Source organism: Pediculus humanus, genomic scaffold, assembly GCF_000006295.1.
Source record: "Pediculus humanus corporis 1103172107613 genomic scaffold, whole genome shotgun sequence".
Lineage (NCBI taxonomy): Eukaryota > Metazoa > Arthropoda > Insecta > Psocodea > Pediculidae > Pediculus > Pediculus humanus.
Window position 1 is genome coordinate 412315 of NW_002987227.1, and position 21868 is coordinate 434182.

General features: G+C 26.0%; 5 protein-coding genes across 5 annotated transcripts in view; 3 read left to right on the forward strand and 2 right to left on the reverse strand.

Annotated features, from left to right (window-relative positions):
• Phum_PHUM244890 (golgin IMH1, putative) overlaps nucleotides 1-3187 on the reverse strand; it is a gene marked incomplete at both ends in the record, with an annotated part of 4368 nt that extends 1181 nt beyond the window's left edge. Inside the window, 4 exons of the mRNA XM_002426217.1 lie at nucleotides 365-439; nucleotides 533-2455; nucleotides 2529-2699; nucleotides 3031-3187. Coding sequence (XP_002426262.1) covers nucleotides 365-439; nucleotides 533-2455; nucleotides 2529-2699; nucleotides 3031-3187 — 2326 coding nt within the window. The remainder of the gene's footprint in view (nucleotides 1-364; nucleotides 440-532; nucleotides 2456-2528; nucleotides 2700-3030) is intronic.
• A 1146-nt stretch (nucleotides 3188-4333) lies between these two features.
• Phum_PHUM245000 (Clumping factor A precursor, putative) lies at nucleotides 4334-9540 on the forward strand (the record flags this gene model as incomplete). Its single annotated transcript, XM_002426218.1, has 13 exons — nucleotides 4334-4409; nucleotides 4527-5137; nucleotides 5217-5387; nucleotides 5470-5902; nucleotides 6041-6520; nucleotides 6601-6725; nucleotides 6797-7137; nucleotides 7230-7696; nucleotides 7777-7938; nucleotides 8256-8581; nucleotides 8729-8867; nucleotides 9129-9236; nucleotides 9308-9540. 13 exons carry the CDS (start codon nucleotides 4334-4336, stop codon nucleotides 9538-9540), a joined length of 3672 nt encoding a protein of 1223 aa, XP_002426263.1.
• Nucleotides 9541-10570: 1030 nt separating this feature from the next.
• Nucleotides 10571-12223, forward strand: Phum_PHUM245010 (myosin light chain alkali, putative; the record flags this gene model as incomplete). Its single annotated transcript, XM_002426219.1, has 4 exons — nucleotides 10571-10679; nucleotides 11291-11599; nucleotides 11688-11774; nucleotides 12189-12223. The coding sequence occupies 4 exons, from the start codon at nucleotides 10571-10573 to the stop codon at nucleotides 12221-12223; spliced, it is 540 nt and encodes a 179-aa protein (XP_002426264.1).
• A 1165-nt stretch (nucleotides 12224-13388) lies between these two features.
• Phum_PHUM245020 (uncharacterized protein) lies at nucleotides 13389-15741 on the forward strand (the record flags this gene model as incomplete). Its single annotated transcript, XM_002426220.1, has 10 exons — nucleotides 13389-13415; nucleotides 13492-13574; nucleotides 13656-13792; nucleotides 13974-14065; nucleotides 14179-14404; nucleotides 14487-14633; nucleotides 14730-15097; nucleotides 15175-15342; nucleotides 15452-15568; nucleotides 15688-15741. The coding sequence occupies 10 exons, from the start codon at nucleotides 13389-13391 to the stop codon at nucleotides 15739-15741; spliced, it is 1419 nt and encodes a 472-aa protein (XP_002426265.1).
• A 705-nt stretch (nucleotides 15742-16446) lies between these two features.
• Nucleotides 16447-21868, reverse strand: part of Phum_PHUM245030 (vacuolar protein sorting 13A, putative) — a gene marked incomplete at both ends in the record, with an annotated part of 15055 nt that continues 9633 nt past the window's right edge. The window contains 18 exons of the mRNA XM_002426221.1: nucleotides 16447-16711; nucleotides 16786-17074; nucleotides 17176-17293; nucleotides 17370-17565; nucleotides 17678-17796; nucleotides 17923-18218; nucleotides 18326-18545; nucleotides 18619-18781; nucleotides 18892-19124; nucleotides 19209-19469; nucleotides 19549-19833; nucleotides 19948-20154; nucleotides 20240-20455; nucleotides 20578-20802; nucleotides 20881-20998; nucleotides 21078-21403; nucleotides 21493-21629; nucleotides 21728-21816. Coding sequence (XP_002426266.1) covers nucleotides 16447-16711; nucleotides 16786-17074; nucleotides 17176-17293; nucleotides 17370-17565; nucleotides 17678-17796; nucleotides 17923-18218; nucleotides 18326-18545; nucleotides 18619-18781; nucleotides 18892-19124; nucleotides 19209-19469; nucleotides 19549-19833; nucleotides 19948-20154; nucleotides 20240-20455; nucleotides 20578-20802; nucleotides 20881-20998; nucleotides 21078-21403; nucleotides 21493-21629; nucleotides 21728-21816 — 3763 coding nt within the window. The remainder of the gene's footprint in view (nucleotides 16712-16785; nucleotides 17075-17175; nucleotides 17294-17369; nucleotides 17566-17677; nucleotides 17797-17922; nucleotides 18219-18325; nucleotides 18546-18618; nucleotides 18782-18891; nucleotides 19125-19208; nucleotides 19470-19548; nucleotides 19834-19947; nucleotides 20155-20239; nucleotides 20456-20577; nucleotides 20803-20880; nucleotides 20999-21077; nucleotides 21404-21492; nucleotides 21630-21727; nucleotides 21817-21868) is intronic.

Here is a 21868-nt window from a genome sequence, read left to right on the forward strand (position 1 = left end):
TTTTTTTTTTTTCTCGTATTAAATTTTTTTATTAAATTAAAAAATTCAATTAAATAATAAAAAAATTTTTCATTTTCTCGTAAACGAATTTCATTGAATTTATCATTTAGTAATTTTTCAAAATTTAATTTTAATAAATCAAATCCATGAGGTGTTATTTTTTCACCCCTACACCACCACCACCACCACCACCAACACCAACACCACCACCACAAAGACGAGGAGTGGGAGGATCTCAAACAACAATCATTATTATTATTATTACTTTTTTTCAATTTGTTTTTGTTATTTTTTTTTCTTATTAATAATTTTTTATTACGTTTTTCAATTTTATATTTAAATTTTTTTATCATTTTATCATCACCTGATTTCCTAATATCAGGTGAATCGATTAATATACTCGGTGCGAGGGATTTATCGAAAATCATCGGAGAATCATCTGATATGTTATTTAAAAAATTAAAAGATGATTCATTTGTTTTATTTATTATTTTTTTATTTTTATTTTCCGGATATAAATAAAATTTATCACCTTTTCTTGATTTAACCATTCTATATAATCCGGGTAATAAATTAAATTCACCCAATTCCGTTATACCTTTTATTTCATTATCGGAATTTATCGTTTGAACGTGACACGTTTTATAACATGGATCTATTGTTTGAATGTTTTGACTTTTTTTACTTTTAATATCTTGTAAAACGTTTGATGATGATGTTTGAGTATGAATATCTTTTGTGACTGTGGTCGTGGGGGTGGTGATTGTCGTGTTTTTACTGCCACTACTGCTGCTACTGCTCCTGCTACTGCTTCTGTTCCTGTTTCTATTGCTTCGTCTTTTCCTTTTGATTTTTTCAACCGTTTCAAATTTATAACGATCGCAATTAAAAACTTCCAATGATTTTTTAGAATAATTATAAGCGAAATGCATTTTATCAGGTGATGATGAAGATGAATTATTATCATTTTTTTCAAAAATTAAACTTTTTATTTTAAATCCGGTTTCTTCGGCGTGACAATAAATCGAACGTAAACGAGTTTCGATTTCTTTTTTATATTTATCCATTTCGATATTTTTACAATCGTTTTTTTTACTCGTTTCCGTTGAAAATAATTTATTATCTTCGTGTACGACTGTATTTAAAACGAATTCATCTTGTACTTTAATTGAATTATTATTATTATTATTGGAATTGCAAGAGGAGGTTAGATCGCACTCGGGTTTTTTCGGTTTATCCGGTTTTTTATCACAGTCTTCTTCCATGTTGTTGTTATCACGTTTTTGATTTTTTTTTTTCATTTTTTTATTTAAATTATTTACTTGCATGGCTTGTAAAATATTTTTTCTCACGCTGCTTATCATGTTTGGAGAAATATGAAAGTGATAAAGGCTCATGAATTTTTGTAAAGTTTCGCTCACAGCTTTTTCAACGACTTCTTCGTTACAGGGTATAAATTTAAATTTTCTTTGATCTTTTGCCGTTGAAAAAATGGATGCTGAATCTTGTTCGATTATTTTATCTTTTGATAATATTTTTTTATTATCGTATTCGGACTCGTCAAGTTTAAAAATTTTACCATCGCCATCATCGAGAAAATGTCGTCCACTCAATTTTATTTTTTTTTTATCGAAATAATTTTTTAATTCTTGCAAACCTTTTTTTCTTTCGCCATTATTATTATTATTATTTTTATTATTCGATGAAGAATTTATTTGCTTCTTAACATCGTTTTCACTTACATCCGTACTTTTTAATGAATCTTTATCGGAAATTATTTTAAATTTATCATTTATGAAATTTGATCCGTTTCTCGGTTTACCTTCTTCTTCTTTTACTTCTTCACCTTCTCTTTCTTCTCCTGCTTCATCTTCATCGTGTTCTTTTTCCTTGTTTGGATTTGATATTTTTAACCATTCTTTAAAATTTGTTTCTTTTATATGTTTCATTAATTTTTCATATTCTTCTTCGTTACCCATTTGTTGTTTGACTTTTTGAAGTAATCTGAATTCTTGTGCTGATAATTTACCCGTATCCGAACCTCGACATTTGGATGCCAATATAATGAGTTTAGCTTCGAGTTGTTTCATGTCTGAAGACACCGTGTGAACCTCTTTTTTCGTATAATTATTTATTATATCTCGTGCTTTTGCTTCTAGAAATTGATCCATATTTTTGCTGGGATCGTGTTGATTACTAGAATAAAACGATTCCATCGCGTTTCGTTTTTTATTTTTATTTTTTTGTTTTAACGTTTGAATTTGCAGTCTTTTTTTTCCATCTTCCCGATTTTTTTCAACGCGATTAACCCCACAATTTACAGGTGCGTGAGATACATCAAAGTTATTTTTCGTTGCGATTTTAATTTCTAAATTACTAACTGTTGATTCTGATGATTTTCGAGGATTGACCCAAAATACGGTTAGAGGTTTCGTATCTTGAGTCAAAGGTCCATCTGAAATAAATAAAAAGTGAACGTCACGCAACGCGGAAAATGTTAAAGGAAAATGAGGGGTTTTTCTTTTTACCTGTGCTGCATTGTGTGTTGGTATCCGTTTGATCTACCCCCCCAGGTTGACTGTTTAATACACATGGTATATCATCAGTTCGATCCGTTTCTGTTTTTAATTTTAAATCTTCCACGGATTTTTTGTATTTTGATACTAATTTCGAAGATTTTTGATCCGATGATACATGACCTAAATAACATAATTATATGTATTTTTATGAATAAATATTCTAACGTTTAAATTATTAATTAGTATCTTATCTCTTATCGCGACGTATAAATTCACACGTATATATGTGTAAAGTAACAATTTCGCGTGATAAAAAAAAATTATGTGAGAGACCTAGGGTAGTGAGATTGGGCAAACATACGCTCCAGTCCAAATCTGAAAATTCAAAAATAATAATAATAATGATAAATCATTCGAATAATAAAAGTAAATAATATTTAATTAAACTCACTTTGATTTTGCCTTTGACTGAGACCGAGGCTATTTTTCAGCCAAGGAGGAAAAAATGTACTTGATTCATTATCAATATCTTTGCTATCACATTCGCTGTGATTGGCTTGAAAATTGGTACCGTCGGAAGAATTTTTAACTGATGAATAATCGTTAAATAATAACTTTTTACTTTTGATTATTTTCTTTTTGTTATTATCAATAAACTCGTGAATCATATCTTTAATATACGACCACCATCTCCATGACCGAAACTAATGCGGTTTCAGCATGCAGGCATTTAACAAACAAAAAAAAAAACAAAAACAAAAACATAAAAAACAAAATTTTTTTTTTTTTTCAAGGCTCCCGATATCTAAAATATATTATTATTATTATTTAAAAAAAAAAAAATTAAATTAAAAAAAAAAAAAAAATTTATTTAATAACAAAAATCCGGCACATTACAGTTTATAAATAGAAAATTTTTTCAAAGGTTGGCTTAAGTTGAGAATTTTTTTCATTTGGCAAGTAAAATATTATTATTATTATTATTATTATTATTATTATTCATCGAGTTCTATTAAATAATAACGGTTTTTTGATATTTTTAAATAAAAATTTTTTAATGATAAAAAATAAAAAATTTTTATTTCCATTTATGCAATAATAATATTAAATTATTTTAATTTTAAAATGACCGTTTCCCCCCCCCCTCCCCCCGACATCGCCACCCTTTTTATACAAATCAATTTTAATAAATACATAGTAATTTATTAATTTTATTAATAATAAAAAAAATTGTTTAAATAAATAAATATTATTTTACAATAATAATAATGTTTATATTTTTTTATTTATTTTGTTTACCTAATAATAATAATAATAATAATAATAATAATAATAAATCTCGTGATTAATTTTTTCAATGTAAACAATAAATTATTTTAATGTTATGTTAATAATTTTTATGTTAATAATTTTTAATAAAACTTTAAATTGTATTTATTTTTTATTTTTTTTTGATAAAATTAAAAAAAGGCTGTGGAAAATTATGTTTTGTTTTTGTTTTTGTTTTGTTTTTTTTTTTAAAAATGATTGTTTAATAAAAGACAATTGAATTTATTTATTTGTTATAAAAAAAAGGGAAAAAGTTAAAGTAAAATAATTTATTAATTTTTTTTATTAAAAAAACCGTTTTTCGGATATTTATAAAAAGGTAAACGTATTATGTTTTATTATTATTATTATTATTTGTATCAATGGTATTATTTCGTTCACAAAAACACACAAAATGTAATAGATAATAATTATTATTATTTTTCTTTTTTATTTAGATACATGGAAGAATAAAAGAGAGAGAGAGAGAGAGAGAGAAAAAGAAAATGTCTTCCAAAGAAATAGTTAAAGTTATTTTGGATGATATAATAACTTTATCCGTAGCTTTATTCTTAGATATAGGTAAGTAATAATAATAATAATTTTCTGTTGTTATTTTATTACCGTAATTAATTATTTTATATAAAAAATTCTTTTATATAAATAAAGATTACAAACGGAAGTGCAACGATGTTGAAGATTTCACACAAAAATTTCACAAAACTGATAAAAAATGTTTATATTCAAATGATTTAATGGAATTAAATGTAAGAGAAAAAACAACTTCCGGTAATTATAAAAATCCGTTAGAAAAAGAGGAAGAAGAAGAAGAAGAATCCACGAGTTCTACGTCACAAAAAGAAAATTTAATGAATTACGTTTTCGATGATAATAATTTATCATATAACGAAGGTATTAAAAATATAAACGATTGTAAAATAATAACAGAAGAAATATTAGCCAATAGCGAATTGCTTATTGAAAACGGTCAAATAAGAATAGATAAAAACAATATGGCGGATGCGACAGAAGTCAAAGATGATTATAATATACAAATTCAAAGGTTAGAATATTTAAATAAAAAAGATGTTATTAAAGATGAAAAAATTGAAATAGAATATTTAAACGAAGGAAAAATAAATAAAATTTACGTACCCATTATCAGTAATAATACTAATAATAATAATAATAATTATAATTTTGATGTCGATGATAAAAACGATGCGGAAAATTCCAGTGAAAATATATGCAATATTGAAAACGTTGATAATAGTAATTCACCAGATGATTCTACTAACGGTTCAAAACAGGTAAGAACTTATTTATTTATTCTATTTATTTATTTATTTAAAATGATTTTATTTAACTTTTCTTCTTTTTTTTTTCCAGATTTGGGATAATAATAACAGTTCAGTTGTTGTGGGATGGAACGTTTCAACCCAGCCCAATGACGTTTTTCAAAAAAGAAATAATTTTTCTGTTAGTGAAATGTATTCTGATATTCATACAGGTTTTAAAAGAGCGCAAATGTCTACAATTTGTGAAAAAAATGCAAACGAAGTACTATTGAAATTATTATCATTATTATTTGAAAGGTTCGAAATATTATTTACTAAAGGATATATATACATAATATTTTCAGATCAGGAGTGAATTAGAAGAAATACATTTTAATCAAACATATTTAGTTTATGACGAATTCCCTTATCACTCTGATGGAAAAGGTGATGCTGATTTAGAATCTAAATCAGTGAACGTGGAAAATCAAAAAAATTTTGTCAACGAATCAAAAACAAATTTGATTAAAAGTAAAGAAAATTTAAAAATGGATGAATTGAATGTTGATTCTATAACGGAATTTGTACCGAAAAATCATCAGATATCCGAACCGGAAGGAAACGAACAAAGGAATTTAAATACAAATGAAATTAAATTTTTAACGGAAAATTCAATGGAAACCGACACGAGCCCATATTCGTTAAATGAAACGGAAAATTTAAACGAACAAAAAAATAATAATAATAATTATAATTTATCCGACGACTCGAAAATTTTATTTCCTAATTTAAACTCTTGTTTAATCGAAGGATCCCATCATGATTTTGTTATCAGTAGTACCGATACCGATGGTATTATTATTATTATTATCATATTATTTATTTATTGATTTGGTTTTATACAATCACTTATTTATTTTTTTTGTGTTTAATTAGATACAGAAAACGAAAAATATATTAATAATAAATCATTTGAAGAATCGACAAAAAATTTAAATCAGACAAAGGATGAAGTTTCAGACAGTTGTCATTGTTTTATTTCGAAATCAGATTTGAATGAAAAAAAAAACACCAACAGTGAATTTTCCACACGAGATAATGATAATATTGAATCTAATTACGTACCTGATACTAAACCGTATGAAGAAAAAAATTTGTCAGAGAAAACTTTTATTGTACCCTTTCAAAACTCTTTGTTATCCAGTAAATGTGAAATATCTGAAATAAAAGATAATAATAATGATAATGTTATATTATCAATCAACACAGAATCTAATCAGAGTTTAGAAAAAATTAATAATAATAATAATAATAATAATAATAGCAGTAGAGAAAACGTACCGTCGTCGAACAAAAAAGAAGAACAAGAAGAGGATGATGTTGATGATGGCGCGGAAAAACATTTTAAAAACAAAGGTAAACAAATTTTTTTAATTTCCTTTTTTTTTTTTTTTAATATTCGGAAAACTCTAAATCACGTGATTTTTTTTTAACAGGAAATAATATTGAAATTTCATCGGATACGGGTTGGACGACCGATGACGTGTTAAATGAAAAAAAATCTTCGACTTTGATCAGAAGACAACAATCCGATACACCTTCGAATAAATCCGATGTTGCCGTGAGTAAAAATAATTAAAAAAATAAATTAATAAAAATAATAATAATAATAATAATAATTTATAATTTTAGCCGATTTGCACAAAAGAAAATAATAATACAATTCAATCAAATTCCGAAGATGCTTTTATCGATTTGGTGGAAAATGTTATTCAAATAGTAGATCCATCAGATAACAGTAACGAAGATGATGATGATGATGATGATGGTGAAGAAGATGAAGAAGGAGAAGAAAGAAATCATGAATCATCGAGTAAAGTATCAATATCACTATACAACGAAAATCAATATGTAAAAAAATATTCATCAGAATGTTTAATATCATCGAATGAAATGAAATATTTAAATTCCGGTGAATTTGCTGATATGAGTGATAACATGGCCGAAACATCCTTTCGTAATGATAACACAATGTGAGATATGTTTTGTTTTTTTTTTTTTTTTTGTTATAAATGTTATTAAATGTAGATATTAAAAAAATTTTTTTTTTTTGTTATAATTCCAGGGAGGACGAGGATACGGGAATTAAAAGAAGTACATTTTCTGGAATGACAACGATCGGACCAATAAAAAATTACGATAGAGATCCAAAAGATTTAACATGTCCGGATATTGATTTTGGTAAAATGACTAGAATCGCATCTTTTAAAAACGTTGAAAAAAATTTACATAAAATAAGAAAGAAATCAAATTCGTCATTTGCAAATAATACGATGACGATGACGATGGCAACGACGACGTCGACGACGACGACAACAACAACAGGAAAAGAAAAATGTTGCGAATGTAAATCCCTTATTAATAGAGACATAACAAGTTTAAATAAATTACAAAAAATAAGCGAAGTCATGTCATATCAACCAAAATCCGAAGAAATATTTGATAGAGATCAAGATGTTTCTCATTCACGTTTAGATTTAAAAAATGTCGAATCCGATGAATCAATGTCGTACGAGAAATGTAAGATTTCAGGTAATTAATTTACCGGAAATGAAAAAATAACGGTTTTTTTTTAAATCCCTTTGTTTGAAATTTGAAAAATTTTTTTTCAGATGTTAATATACCTTCTTTACTCTCATACGAACCTGAGGATAACAATGCGATGGATATTAATAAAAGAGTTATTGAATGCGATCATCATTTAATATTTAAAGATAATTATTCTTCTTCCAATGATCCCATACCTGAAGAACAAAATTTTACAAACAATAACGGTAAGTTATTTTATTAATTATTATTATTATTAATTTTTATATTCTGATCAGGAATATTAAATATATACGTGTGTGTGTGAGTGTATGCCTGTATGCATGTGATTTTTTTTTTTTTAAATTTTAAATTAAATAAATAAATAAGGGAAGAATATCGGAAGAAACCGCGTTAAATAAAAAAAAAAAAAAAATTTTCGTTAAAATAATGAAACCAACATGTCGATACGAAGCGCAAGAAACTTTACGCATTCTATTTAAAAAAAAAATTGAAATTTTTTTACGATGACGATGATCTATTTTTAAAAAATCTTTGCCTGTAGACATAACCGAACCGATGACTTCCCAGAGCAGCATAAAATCAATAATAAACGATTATCAATCATCGGCAAGTAATTTTTTAAAAAGGAGCCGCTCATACCTGAAAAATACTCAACAACAAGTTTTTCAAACTTTAACATTAAATCGTTTCGGATCGATGACTATGACCGGTGGAAATTTAAGGGAAAAAAAAAATTTTTCACCTTCCGAACCTGATGTTAGAAAAACTGGGAAAAAAATTTCCATATTGAAAAAGGAAAGTTTTATAAGAGCTAAAAATGTTATACAGAACACGTTTGGAAAAGCTGCCGGAAAAACGGCGTCACTCGTTGTTTCTTCTTCCACTTCAAATGATTCTTCATCAATAATAAAAAAATCAAAATCTGAAAATCCAGCGAACGAAATAAATAAAAAAAAAATCGATGAAATAATAAATGATGATAATGATAATGATAATGATGATAAATCAATTGAGAAAAATTTATCAGTTGGTAATAGGGAAACTGATGAAAAAAAATTAGAAAATAATTTTGTACAATCGTCGTATGTACAAACGGATGAACAAACGGAAACGAAATTGGAAAATTTACACATTTCCCTTAATTACAAATACAGTTCAGAAAATAATTATTTTGCCGAACAAGGTAATTTATTATTATTATTATTTTCTTTCTTTTTCATTTTGAAATTTTTATAAAACTATAAAAATCATTTTCCTGATCAGAACCTTTTTTTTTTTTTTTCTGTTTTGGGGGAGAGCAAAAACTCCAGGGGGATAATTTATAAATAAATTCTTTTTTACTCATTTTATTATATAGTAAAGGTAAAAGTTATTATTATTATTATTATTTTTTTTTTTTTACGCGAACGTGTAGATAATACAGAAGAACGTTCGGATTTTATTTTAATGGAAACCGTTCAAGGAATATCAGAATCGGAAATAAATAATCTCGGTCCCTCGTGTAAATTTGAAAATACTCAAGGTGAGATTAATTTATAATCAATTTATCATTATCATCATTATTATTATTATTAATATTTGTTTTTCTCGCAGGTATAAATGTTTACGAAGATAAAGTAAAAAAAAAAGTAGTACCGATTGACGATTCGGAAAATATCCGGGATAATAATTTAATAGAATCGATAATGGAAGAAAATCAAATACAAACGGATACAACCGGAAGTGCGGAAAAAAATAAAAATAAAAAATTTACGTCGAAAATAAAAAATTTTTGGCGTTCGACGTTTGGAAAAGTGAAAAATATATCTAATAAAAAGAAACAATGAAAAGAAAATTTTCAATTTTTCACATGGGCGTCCTTTTTATTATTATATCATTATGTATTTGGAGTCCGGGCATTCGTCAAAATGTGCCATCATCATCATCCCCATTTTCAAAAAGGGTTTAATAATAATAATAATAATATATCCATAAACCGTTTTTTTCCTTATCACGTTACTTATCAATTATTTTTTGTTATCATATAAAATTCACGTGGTTCTTTTTATTGTTGTTGTTGTTTTTGTTGTTTAATTTAAATTCAATTACAATGTTGTAAAAAAAATTTTTATTATTGTTGTAATTCATTCTCCATTATTAATAGTTATTAAATAATAATAATAATAATAATAATAATAATAATAATTTTTTTTTCATTTTTAGTTACGAAAAGCGAATATTTTTTCTGTTGGGTTCAATCTTATAGACTCTTATTGCCATACAATCGAGTTGTCGATTTTAAACGTTTATTTATTATAATAATAATAATGATGATGATAATGATAATGATTTTCTTCGTTATGATGAAATCGTCGTTGTAGTGAATTTTATTGTGATGCGAAAAAAAAATCATCATTGACACGAATTTTAATAAGAATAAAAATTTGCGTGTAAGGCCGAATTTTTTTTTTTATATTCACAATAATAATAATAATAAAAGCTCTTGTGTATGACCGACTTATATAAAAATGAATCAAAAATAGCAGACTGTCCTACATTTTACATTGCCATTTTTTTTTTTTTTTTAAAGAATAAAATAAAAAAAATTTGAATTGATGAATTTAATATAATTTTTCCAATAAATCATTTTTTTTTTCTTTGGAGAAATAAAAAAGTTTTTTTCCAAACTCTATGCGTGTGAATGTGCGTGTGTGCGTGTGTGATGGCATATAATATTCTCGGTGAGAATAATAAAAATATATTTTTTAGGGAATGCGTTCAAATTTCCTTTTTGTTTAAAAAAAAAAAAAAAAAAAATGATTTCGGATGGATTCGAGTTAATTCGTTAAAAACGCGTTGTTGAAGTTATTTTCGGATATGCGGGCAAATTTCCCAAATTTTTATTTGAATTTAAGTTTAGTCACTTGCAGTCTTTTGCTAATACAAGAAACAAATATAAATAATTTATTAAAACAACAACATAATGGTAAGCTTTTTTATTATTATTATTATTTTTTCTCTTTTTTATTTAAATTTTTTTTTTAAATAAAAAAAACAAAGCAAAAGTGATTTAATGCTGTCGTTTTTATTTTTTTACCCATTTTTTTTTTACTTTAGTGTAATTACGTATTTTTCATGTCGTAGAAAAAAACTTTAAAATTTCTTTTGTAAATTTTTTTTACCACACACTTAATTATTACACGTTCAATATTTAATATAAATAATAAAAATAATGATAGATTATTATTATTAAAATGTATTTTATTTTTTCGATAGGCTGACCTGAGTTCTCGGGATTTGGAAAGTGAGTAAAATTATTTATTTATTTATTTAAATAATAAATTTTAATCTTCGTGTGTTCTTTTATTTTTTTATTAATTAATTATAAAACAAAGTAAAAAATAAAAAAAAATAAAATAATAATAAAATATATTAATAAATACAATAAGAGTTATAAATAAATTGTGTGACGTCATAATAATGAAATTGAGATTACTAACTGACTGACCTTATAAGTCTTGCAACTATTATTAGTTGTCTGAACAAAAATAAATAAATAAATAAATAATTTTTTTTTTTTGGTTGTTTTTTTAACAGGAGCAAATTTTGCATTTTCCATTTACGATTTGGACGGTTCTGGTACCGTTGATGCTTTTTACCTCGGTGACGTATTAAGAGGACTCAATTTAAATCCGACAAATGCAACCATAGAAAAATTGGGAGGAACTAAGAAAAAAGGAGAAAAAACATTAAAAGTCGATGAATTTCTACCAATTTTTAGCCAATGTAAAAAAGATAAAGATCACGGAGGCTATGAAGATTTTTTGGAATGTTTAAAATTGTACGATAAAGCCGAAAATGGTTTGATGCTCGGTGCCGAATTATCTCACACTCTTTTGGCTCTTGGTAATCCACACCATTTTCCATCATTTTCCATCATTTTCCCTGTCTTTCCACAAAAAAAGAAAATAACAATAATTTTTTTTGTAAATAGGTGAAAGATTAACCGATGCTGAATGCGATGAAATTATGAAAGATTGCTGCCCAGCAGAAGACGACGAAGGTTTCATCGATTATGCAGGTAATATTAATTATTATTATTATTTATTTATTTATTTAAATTATCTTCAAGTAGATTTTAATAAAAGTTGGCATTTGTATTAATTTTTTTTTTTTTTTGAATTTTGAAAAAAAAGGGACTAAATGCCAACCAAAACCAAAACTGAGACGAACAAAAAAACAAAAATTTTATTATTATTATTAATTTATTTTACATTGAGTAGTACATTTAACAATTAAATATTAGAAAGAAAAAAAAAAACCAAAATGAAATTTGGTTGTAGTTAAATAAAAATTAAATTAGTTTTAACCCTTAGTTAGTTGAAGTATTTAGTTTTTATTTATTTTTTATTAGTATTTCGCATAAGCTAAATATGTAAATTTAGAAAACTAATAATTAATTATTTAAATTGTTTTTAAATAATTTAAATTTTAGCATTCCTCAAAAAATTGGTTGCAAATCAAGTATAAAAACAATGACACCAAGTTTTTTCGTAGTATTTAAAACCTCACTCCTTAGTACCTTATTATTATTATTATTATCATTAACTGTTTTTTTCTGAATGTTTAACAATAATTTTCTTAATTAAATTTAGGTTTCAATAGGTTTGTAAATTTTTTTTTTAATAAATGTTAGTGAGTCAAACTTTTTATTTCTTTATCGTATCGTCGTTAAAATTTCCTTTTGATTTATTGTTATTATTATTCTGTTGTTTTTTTTTTTAATTTAAGAAATTTATTAATTTTTTTTGTTTTTTGTTTTCTTTTTAGCGTTTTTAAAGAATTTGTGTAATCAACCTGCAGAATAAACATTAAAAAAAAACAAATTATCTATCCTTCAAAACAAAAACCAAGTGACAAACGAAAATATGAAGAATCATTAAAAATATTACTTTTTTTTTTTTGTCAGGTGACTCAAATCAATAATAATAATAATATATTGTTAATAATCTATGTATTTATTTATTTTCCTTTATATAAACCTTCAATAAATATTTTTTTTTTTTGGTTTTAAAAACGATTTATGTAATTTATTAAAAATTTTTAAACACGATCAACGTGTTGTTGCAATGATAATCCAATGTTCAGATAAATAAATTACATAAATGGATTGTTCAGAAACTGATTATTAATGCCTTTAATTGTTAATATATTATTTGATCATGTTATTTATTTTTGCTGCCTAAGAATACTTTTCGTCCATTTAAAAATTTAAATACCCTCCCAAATTTGATAAATTTTTAAAAAATGACTTTTTGCTTTCAAATTATAATTGAAAATGTATTCTTCTTGTCGAAACATGATTTAAAAAATAATTTTTTATGTTTTTAACGTTTGTTTTCTTGTACGGCTTTGTATTAAGAGTCTTTTAATTTTATTTTTTATTTTTTCTATGTGTGTGTTTTTAAAAATACGTTTATCAAATGGTTATAAAAAAAATTCTTAAATGAATTGATTGATAAGAAAAATGGCCTAAAAGTTTTAATTAACGATTGTAATATTATTATTTATTCGACGGAATGTCACGAACTTATTATTATAAAGAGAAAATTTAATTTTTAAATAATTTGTTATATAAACAATATTTAATAATAATAAATATAATTTAAAAATTTGACAAAACATGTGTAATTATATGGGATTAGATTTAAGCACTCAAAAGGTAAGTTTTAGTTTTTCTTTGACCTCCTGAACGTTTTATATAACATTAAAAAATTTTTTTTTTTTTTTTTTTTTAGCTCAAAGCTGTTATTATAAATGAAAATTATACCATATTACACGAATCAAGCATCGATTTCGATACACAATTACCAGAATTTGGGTAAATTATTATTATTATTATTTTTCTATTAACTATTAATTATCGATATTTTGTTTTAATTATGTTATTTTTTTTTTTCAGGACCAAAGGAGGAGTCATAAAAGGAGAAAATGGAAGTGTTACATCACCCGTTGGATTATGGATCAAAGCATTGGATCTTCTATTAGAAGAAATGAAACGAGATGGTATCGATTTATCGAAAATTAAAGCACTTTCAGGTGCTGCACAGGCATGAATATATATATATACACCATATTTTATTTTATTTATCGTTAATAAATAAATTTTTTAATTAATGTTTTATTTTACAGCAACACGGATCTGTTTATTGGAAAAAAAATTCTAAAATGATATTGGAAAATTTAAATTCGTTTTTTTCTCTTTACGAACAGTTAAAAGATTCTTTCGCCGTAGATCAAAGTCCAACATGGATGGATTCAAGTACAAATTTCTACTGTCAACGAATGAATCAAGTACTCGGTGGTCCAGAGGTAAGTACTTAATTAATTATCATCTCTAAATTTGGGTTTAGCCCGATATTTTAACATTTAAGTTTGAAGTGTTGAACGTAAAATAAATAATAAAATTCTATATGTTATAATAGAAAATGGCGGAAATCACCGGATCAAGAGCTTATGAAAGGTTTACGGGTCCTCAAATAGCAAAATTATATGATCAAACTCCTAATGTTTACAATAAAACCGAAAGGATTTCATTAATTAGTTCATTTGTTTGTTCTTTGTTTTTGGGAAAATATGCCGATATTGATTATGCGGATGCATCTGGAATGAATTTGATGGATATTAAAACTAAAAAATGGAGTCAAATTTGTTTGAAGGTAATTTTATTTAAATTTTAAACATATGATTAAAAGTGAAACGTCTTTCTTTTTTTTTTCAAAGGCCGTAAAAGCACCAGATTTATCGGAAAAATTGGGTGATCCTGTTCCTCCACATTCAAATTTGGGATACATATCAAAATATTTTGTCGAACGTTTTGGTTTCGATTCAAAGTGTAAAATTGTTAGCTTCACTGGCGATAATCCTGCCACAATTGTCGGTAATATTATTACTTAACATTTTTTATTGTTATTTGTTATTTCGGTAACGGATAATAATTTATTATAATTAAATTATTTAAGTATTATCATCACAGGTATGTGTTTAACATCAGAAGATATGGTCATGAGTTTAGGTACTAGTGACACATTAATTATTTCCATAACCGAACCAAATTTTTTTTTAAATGGACACGTTATGTGTAAAGCAAATTCGACAAACGAATGGATAAGCCTTTTGTGTTTTAAAAATGGTTCATTAACACGCGAACGTATACGTGATACCCATGCAAAAAAATCCTGGAACGAATTCAACAGGTTGTTAAATTCGACACCGAAGGGAAATTTTGGAAATATCGGATTGTATTTGGATGATACCGAAGTCATTTTTCCTATAAAAAAAGGAGATTATAAATGGAATTCGAACGGAAATAAAATCGAACAATTTGATTCGCCCGAAATAGAAGTATGTACCGATATGTATAATATTTTTAATTTATAATTTGATTACTATTAGATATTGAAAAATTTTTTTTTTTTAAGATTAGAGCACTGTTGGAAGGTCAATTTTTCATAAGAAAATATTATGTTGAAGAATTAGGTTTTAAACCAACAAAAAAGAGCAGAATAATAGCGACAGGAGGTGCATCGTCTAATAACAATATTTTACAAGTTGCATCGGATATATTTCAAATGCCTGTTTATATTCAGGTAAAATACCTATTTTTTTTCTATTTCGATTATGAATGAAAACAGGACCGGTACAGGTTTATATAAATGTTATTTTTTAATAGAGAAAAACAAATTTGAATAATTTTAGGAAATGAGTAATTCTGCTGCAGCATTAGGATCCGCTTATTTAGCAAAAGAAGCACAAGAAAAAATTTCATTTCTTACAGATAAACAAATTTCCCAAATAAAATCAAATTTTAAACATGTTTGTTCACCGTGCGAGGATTCAAATTTTGTAATTAAAAATTTTTCTTTATTTTTTTTTTCTCCCTTTAAAACAATAATAATATCGATAATCATTTTGAAATTTTTATTTTCTTTTAGATTTACACATCAACGTTTAATAAATTCAAAGAACATTTTAAAAAAATCTTATGATTTTTAAGTTGAGGGGGGAGGGGGGGAATAAAAAAAAAAATAAATATTTTTTATATACATGTATATATAAGTATTTATTCACTCAAATAAATGAAAATTAAAACAAATATAAAAAAAAAAAATTAATATGTATCATAAATAATGGTAAAAATGGAAATATATAATATTATAATGATGCTGCGATTTACTCTCTTTAACTAAATCTTCAATATTTTTTATTTTATTCGGATGTAAACAAATATGTTTGTTTTACATACCTTCTCAATAAAAATTTTTTTTTTTTTTTTTTGTTAATTTATTTATCCGTGGAAGTAAAGGTAACTCTTTATCCGTTGACAAAATAAATAAATTTTTCAAAGCTCTTCTTCTTTTTCCAATTTATAAAGCTCTTTCATTTTATTGCAAATTTCCTACGAACAAAAAAAAAAAAAATTTAATAATATAAAAGGAAAAATGCATAACGACAAATAAATATACGGTACCATTTTCATTTCCTTGTCAGGTATCAATAAAATTTTCACTTCCGGTTTTGAATTTTCACCCTTTGAAGCAATAGTTATTCCTATGCCTTTGGAATGACAATACGGACTGTTTGGCATCGACTTCCAAGACATTGACATGTGTTCCTTTAAATTAAAATTAGTTTTTTAATTAATTATTTTAACACGATGATTGAAATGAAACAAGACTAATATTTAAAAGATATTAGTTTCTTTTTACCTTCCACGTTCCGAAAAATTCATTTAATTCGGCTAAAATCATTCTTTTGTTGGTAAATACGGCAACTTCGTTTTGTTTCAACATTACGTGAAAAACGTATTTATCATTGTTGCAACGTCTTTTCGCACAAAGATAATATAAAATTGTATTACCAATGGCTTCATTTAAATTATAAGGTTCGACCAATTGATCGTCTCGAAAAAATCTCGGAGGTCTTAATTGTTTAGTTTCGAAATTTGGACCGGTTGCTCTAAAATTTAAATTTTGCACATTACGAATAAGTAAAAACAAAATAAAGTTTGTGAATTAAATCGAAAAAAAAACCTTTTTACGACATTTAGGGATGTACTAGCAAAATCGACCACTCCCGTAACAGGTCTCATAAATAACCCCATCATTCCTTTTCCCATTCCTTTTATAAATCCTCCAACACCTTCTTGTCTAGCTCCTTCGATGGGTTTTTTAACAACTCCGGTTACTCCCTCATATAATCCCATAACCAAATCTCGACCTCCTCGAGCCATAGATGCTTGAATGTTTTCTTGGTGACTTTGAAATGCCATTCTTCGTATTTGATATTCTTTGTCGAGAGACAAAACCGCTAAACCTTTACCTGAAAAAATTTTCCAGCATCATGTTTAGTGAAAAAAAAACCGTTTATAATTGCACTCTAAATCTATTGGTTACATTACTTTCTCAAAAATTTTTTTTTACCTAAAGTATCGGTTAATTTTTGCAATGTCCCAGCAGTGGAACCTACTGTGTGACCAAATAAACTTTTACACCCGATAGCGACTCCTGTTGCAAATTCAGAGGGACCGTGTACCATGCCCTATAATAAAAAAATTTTAATTTTTAAAATACTTTTTTTTTTTAAAAAAATCATTATATAAAAATTAATAATTTACCTGAAAGGGCTCGTAAAAAAAGGCTTCGACTCCTTCTTTTAGTCCAACAATTAATCCGAAAGGGTTTCCGATAACATCCAAACCTAGTAGTAAAACATAAGCTTGTCTAATCATTTGACCATAATAATGACTGATCACTTCTTTTAAAAGTTGACTTTTGGTAAAAACTATACTTTTCCTTTCAAAGTATGATAACCTGATAAAAATAATGAAAATAATTTTGAATGTATAAAATCTGTAGTAATTGACTTTTTATTTGAGAAAAAAAATATAAATATAAAAAATACATCAAATATTGTGGGCTCTACCTGAAAATGACATCATGGACATCCGTTAATGTCACGCCAACACTTTGAAACATAACATTAAAAAATGGAGGTAAAGATCCTGAGTCTATGGTTCCCGCTAAAGAAAAACTAAAATGAATCTAAAAAATTTTGAATGATATTTTTTTTAATCGGTTTAAAATGATGATGCCTAATAATATGTAGAATTTAAAGCGTTTTTTTTTTTTTTTTTTATGTACAAAAGGAGGTACAAGTTTACTATTTACCTTTACAGGTGACAAATGAAGGAATTCATAATAATTTTTTTGCTCGCTTGATGAAATCACTTCAACGTGGTCAATTAAAGGTTTTACAATTTGATTCAAATCACGCAAAAAACGAATTTTTTGCTCTTCATCGGATATCTTTTCAGGAGCTAAAAATAACCAAAATTGTTGAAGGAATCCAATATCAATTTTAATAGTGAATTCCTGAACAAGAATTTCAAAATATTTATACTGTTCAACTCCAGAACTATCGGCCGCCTTTTTAACTATAGATAATTCAAAAAAAGGCTTAATATCTGAAATTTAAAAAATTAATTAAACAAAAAACAATAACAATTATTAGGTTATTATAAAATTACATTAATTAAGAGCTCTAATATCTCACGCTTGTACTTTCGCTTACCTTGATACAAGGTAGATACGGTTTTAGGAGGTGGTACCGGGCTAAGAATGACTGGGAAAATAAAATCTTGTAGTTGATTGTCAATTTGAATTTTGTTTATTTTTAAATTTATCATAATTTGATCTTCCATAACACGATATGCTATCCAAAGACCAGGTTTAAACGTTCTTCTCAATTCTCTTTTATGAGGTTCGAGCATTTGCATCGTTTCAAAATCCACCTAAATTTAATCCCGATTAAAAAGTTTTTTTTTCTTTAGGATTCGCTTGTTTGTCATTTTTTTTTTTTTTTACCTTTATTTTATCAGTGACCTTCATAACAGATGACATTTTAGTATTGATTTCAACGTCACTATGATATTTTCCAAAAGCTAATTCTATTTTTTCCGAATCATCTTCTTTTATCGGCTTATACCGAGTTTTGTTAACTTTTTTAACTTCCCAAATAACGCCGGAACTTGAAAATTAAAAAAAAAATTAAATAAAAATAAAATAAAACAAATAATAATAATAATAATAATTTTAATTAAAAAATTTTTAATTTTTTTTAAAATTAAAAAAATTTACCTTAAAAGTGAAATATAAAGAATTTCTGTGAGGTTAATATTATTTACAACCGAAATGCCAATACCTTGGAATTCGCAAATTAGTTCTAATCCGGTAGATGTGTTCAAAATATTTGATATACTACTTGAGAGTCCGACATCGCAATTAAAAAGTAATATCCTTTGAATACCATCCATAAAAGTTAAATAATGTACGATTTGTTCATCTTTTGTTACAATTTCCCCTCTATTGTCCTAAAATAATTAATTAATTCATAAAAGTTTATTTATTATTATTATTATTATTATTTTTTTTTTTTTAACCATATCTAATATTACCTGACCAAGATCTATCTCATTGTTTTTTTGTTTTAGATTAGTAACGGAAATTTTTCTCTTTCCAGTGGGAGATATCCAAGCGTGGAATATTTTATGATTAGGTTCCAAAGTGATGTGATAATCTGTGTTTACCTCCATCAAATTTATTGGAGTATTTGAATAGTTAATTATTAGAACTGGAGCATGGCCATCTTCATACGAAGTAAACGTTATATAGGTACCATATTGAGTCGCTTCAATATTAGCAAAAATCCCACCCAACTGTAAAAAAAAAATTTTTTTTTTAAATTATATTCATTCTTCTAGTTCACTTTTAGTGAATAGCTATTAATTTAGATACCTTGTGCTTCAATTTTAAAAGGCAGACATCCGCACCTGAATAATCAAAAGGTGGGGAAACAGCGTCAGAATCTTTAGGCCTTATTTGAATAATTTTTGAATGTTCACGTGCTTTCGGCCAAAATGGAAAACACGAATTGTCGGGTATTTCCGTCCAAGACTTGTCTGAACTTTCTATTTCACGATATTCTAATGTATATTTAGTTTCGTTGATAAAAACATAATAGGGTGTAAATGTAACGATTTTAGTCAAGCTGTTAGACGTCAGTGATATGCTTACTGATATCTGAAAAAAAAAATAAATAAATAAAAAATATTCGAAAAAGTTATTTTTCTTAATTAGTAACAGTTGTAAAGAAATAACTACAATTTACGATTAGTAATAAATAACAAAACTAACGTGATAAACCATATTCGAATGGGTATCCACACATTTTATTGTTCCTCCACTTCCGGCAACGTCAACGGGAAACTTTTCTGACCAATGACTGTGATTTATTTTAACAAACGCTGATTTTTTAGAAAAAAACTTTTTGAAAGTAGGAGAAAACATAACAGGTATTTTCATATTTTCAGGATGATGAAAAACTGTTTGGCTACCATCAAACTGCAAAAAATTTTATCTCATTAAAAAATTAAACAATTGGTTAAAATTAGTAATAGTTTAAAAAAAAAAAAAAAAATCATTTTACGCGATAAGATAGTAAATGTCCGGTTTTATTGACCATGAAATAAGGAGAATAAACAGAATATATGGCAGTGTTTTGATTATAAGTGCAATGAACTCCTAAATTAATATTTTCCGGAGATAATCCATTGTATGAAACGAATTTCCATATAGAAAACTCGGGCGGATTATCAAGGATCGCTTCCTTGGTCGACCATTCTTTTTCTAAATAATCGTTAATCTAAAAAAAAAATAACAAAAACTTTCATTTTTGTTTCTAACCATCATTTAATACAAAAAAAAATAGTTTTTAATATTTATCAATACAAATGAAAAAAAATTTAAAAAAACATATAAACAAACCCTGAGAGTTATGACTGAATTTCCAGGTTCTGCACAAGTTATTTGTAAAATATTTCCTGGTCGCAAATAATGCTCTTTAGCACTTCCTTGAAAGCAAATAACTAAATCCACTGGTAAACAATTTAAAATTTTTATTGTAGGTTGTAAAAAAATTGAATAATTAATGCTCGAATCGGTTTTTCTATTTGTATTTGCTAAATAAATTTCTTCCATCTCTCCGACAGCCTACGCACAAAGAAATAAATGACTCCATTAGAGCAACGGGCAAAATTTTATGGTACGTAAAATTTTTTTTTTACTAACTTTAATAAAAAATGGATCATTATTTTCTGGAGTTTTTGCATTGCATTGAAGAAGCACACTCGTGGGAGTCTGTTTTTCAATATTTTCCCAAGAGAAAGGACGACTCGATAAACGATACCTAAAGTTGGATAAATTTAATTATAGGTATAACAAAAAGGTAATAAAAAAAAAAAGAAAAAAAGAAAAGAAATTTTTACCCATCGGCACTAAAAAACAGTTTTTTATCCTTATTTTGTACAACGTGGAAAGGCAAGCTAAGTTCAGAATTCCCTTCTACTACACCAATGTAAACAGCTTCATTTTTGTCTTCGGTTAATGAATGTATATGAATCGGCTCGTTGAAAAAATTAAATATTTTAACGTTACTTCGTAGAGTCAAAGTTGCTGTGACATCTTGAATCTTGAGATCCGCAACCAAACTCAAAACATTTTTTTTTTCCTCATTTTCAATTGGAATAGAGTAATATCTTTTTGAAGCAATATTTAAAGGAATCTCGAAAGTTTTTGAATCAACGATAGGAAACTAAAAAAAAAAAAATTTAATATCACACTTGTAAACAATTGAATAATTTAAAGTAATAAAAAAAATAAATAAATAAATAATTAACTAACCTTAGCATGCAACCGCAATCCACTTTTTCCATCTAAAAGACATATTTTTTTGAATTCGGATATTTTCGAAGATTTTGTTTGAAGTTCGACTTCACTATTTGATTCCAATTTAACAGAGGTATATTCATTATCATCACCTTTACAAACCTATATTTAAAAAAAAATATAATAAAATTATATTTCAATTTTAAAATTTAAAAAAAAATATGCTCAAGTAGGTATGATGTTGATTTACTAACTCCAAAATCGGATTCATCCAAAAGAAGTTCAATAATAAGTTCAGTTTCATTTCTCACGATGAATGGCGGTAAATCTGTATATTTACTCACAATACCTTTCGACACGGCAGAAGTGTACGTATCGAGAACGTTTTTTA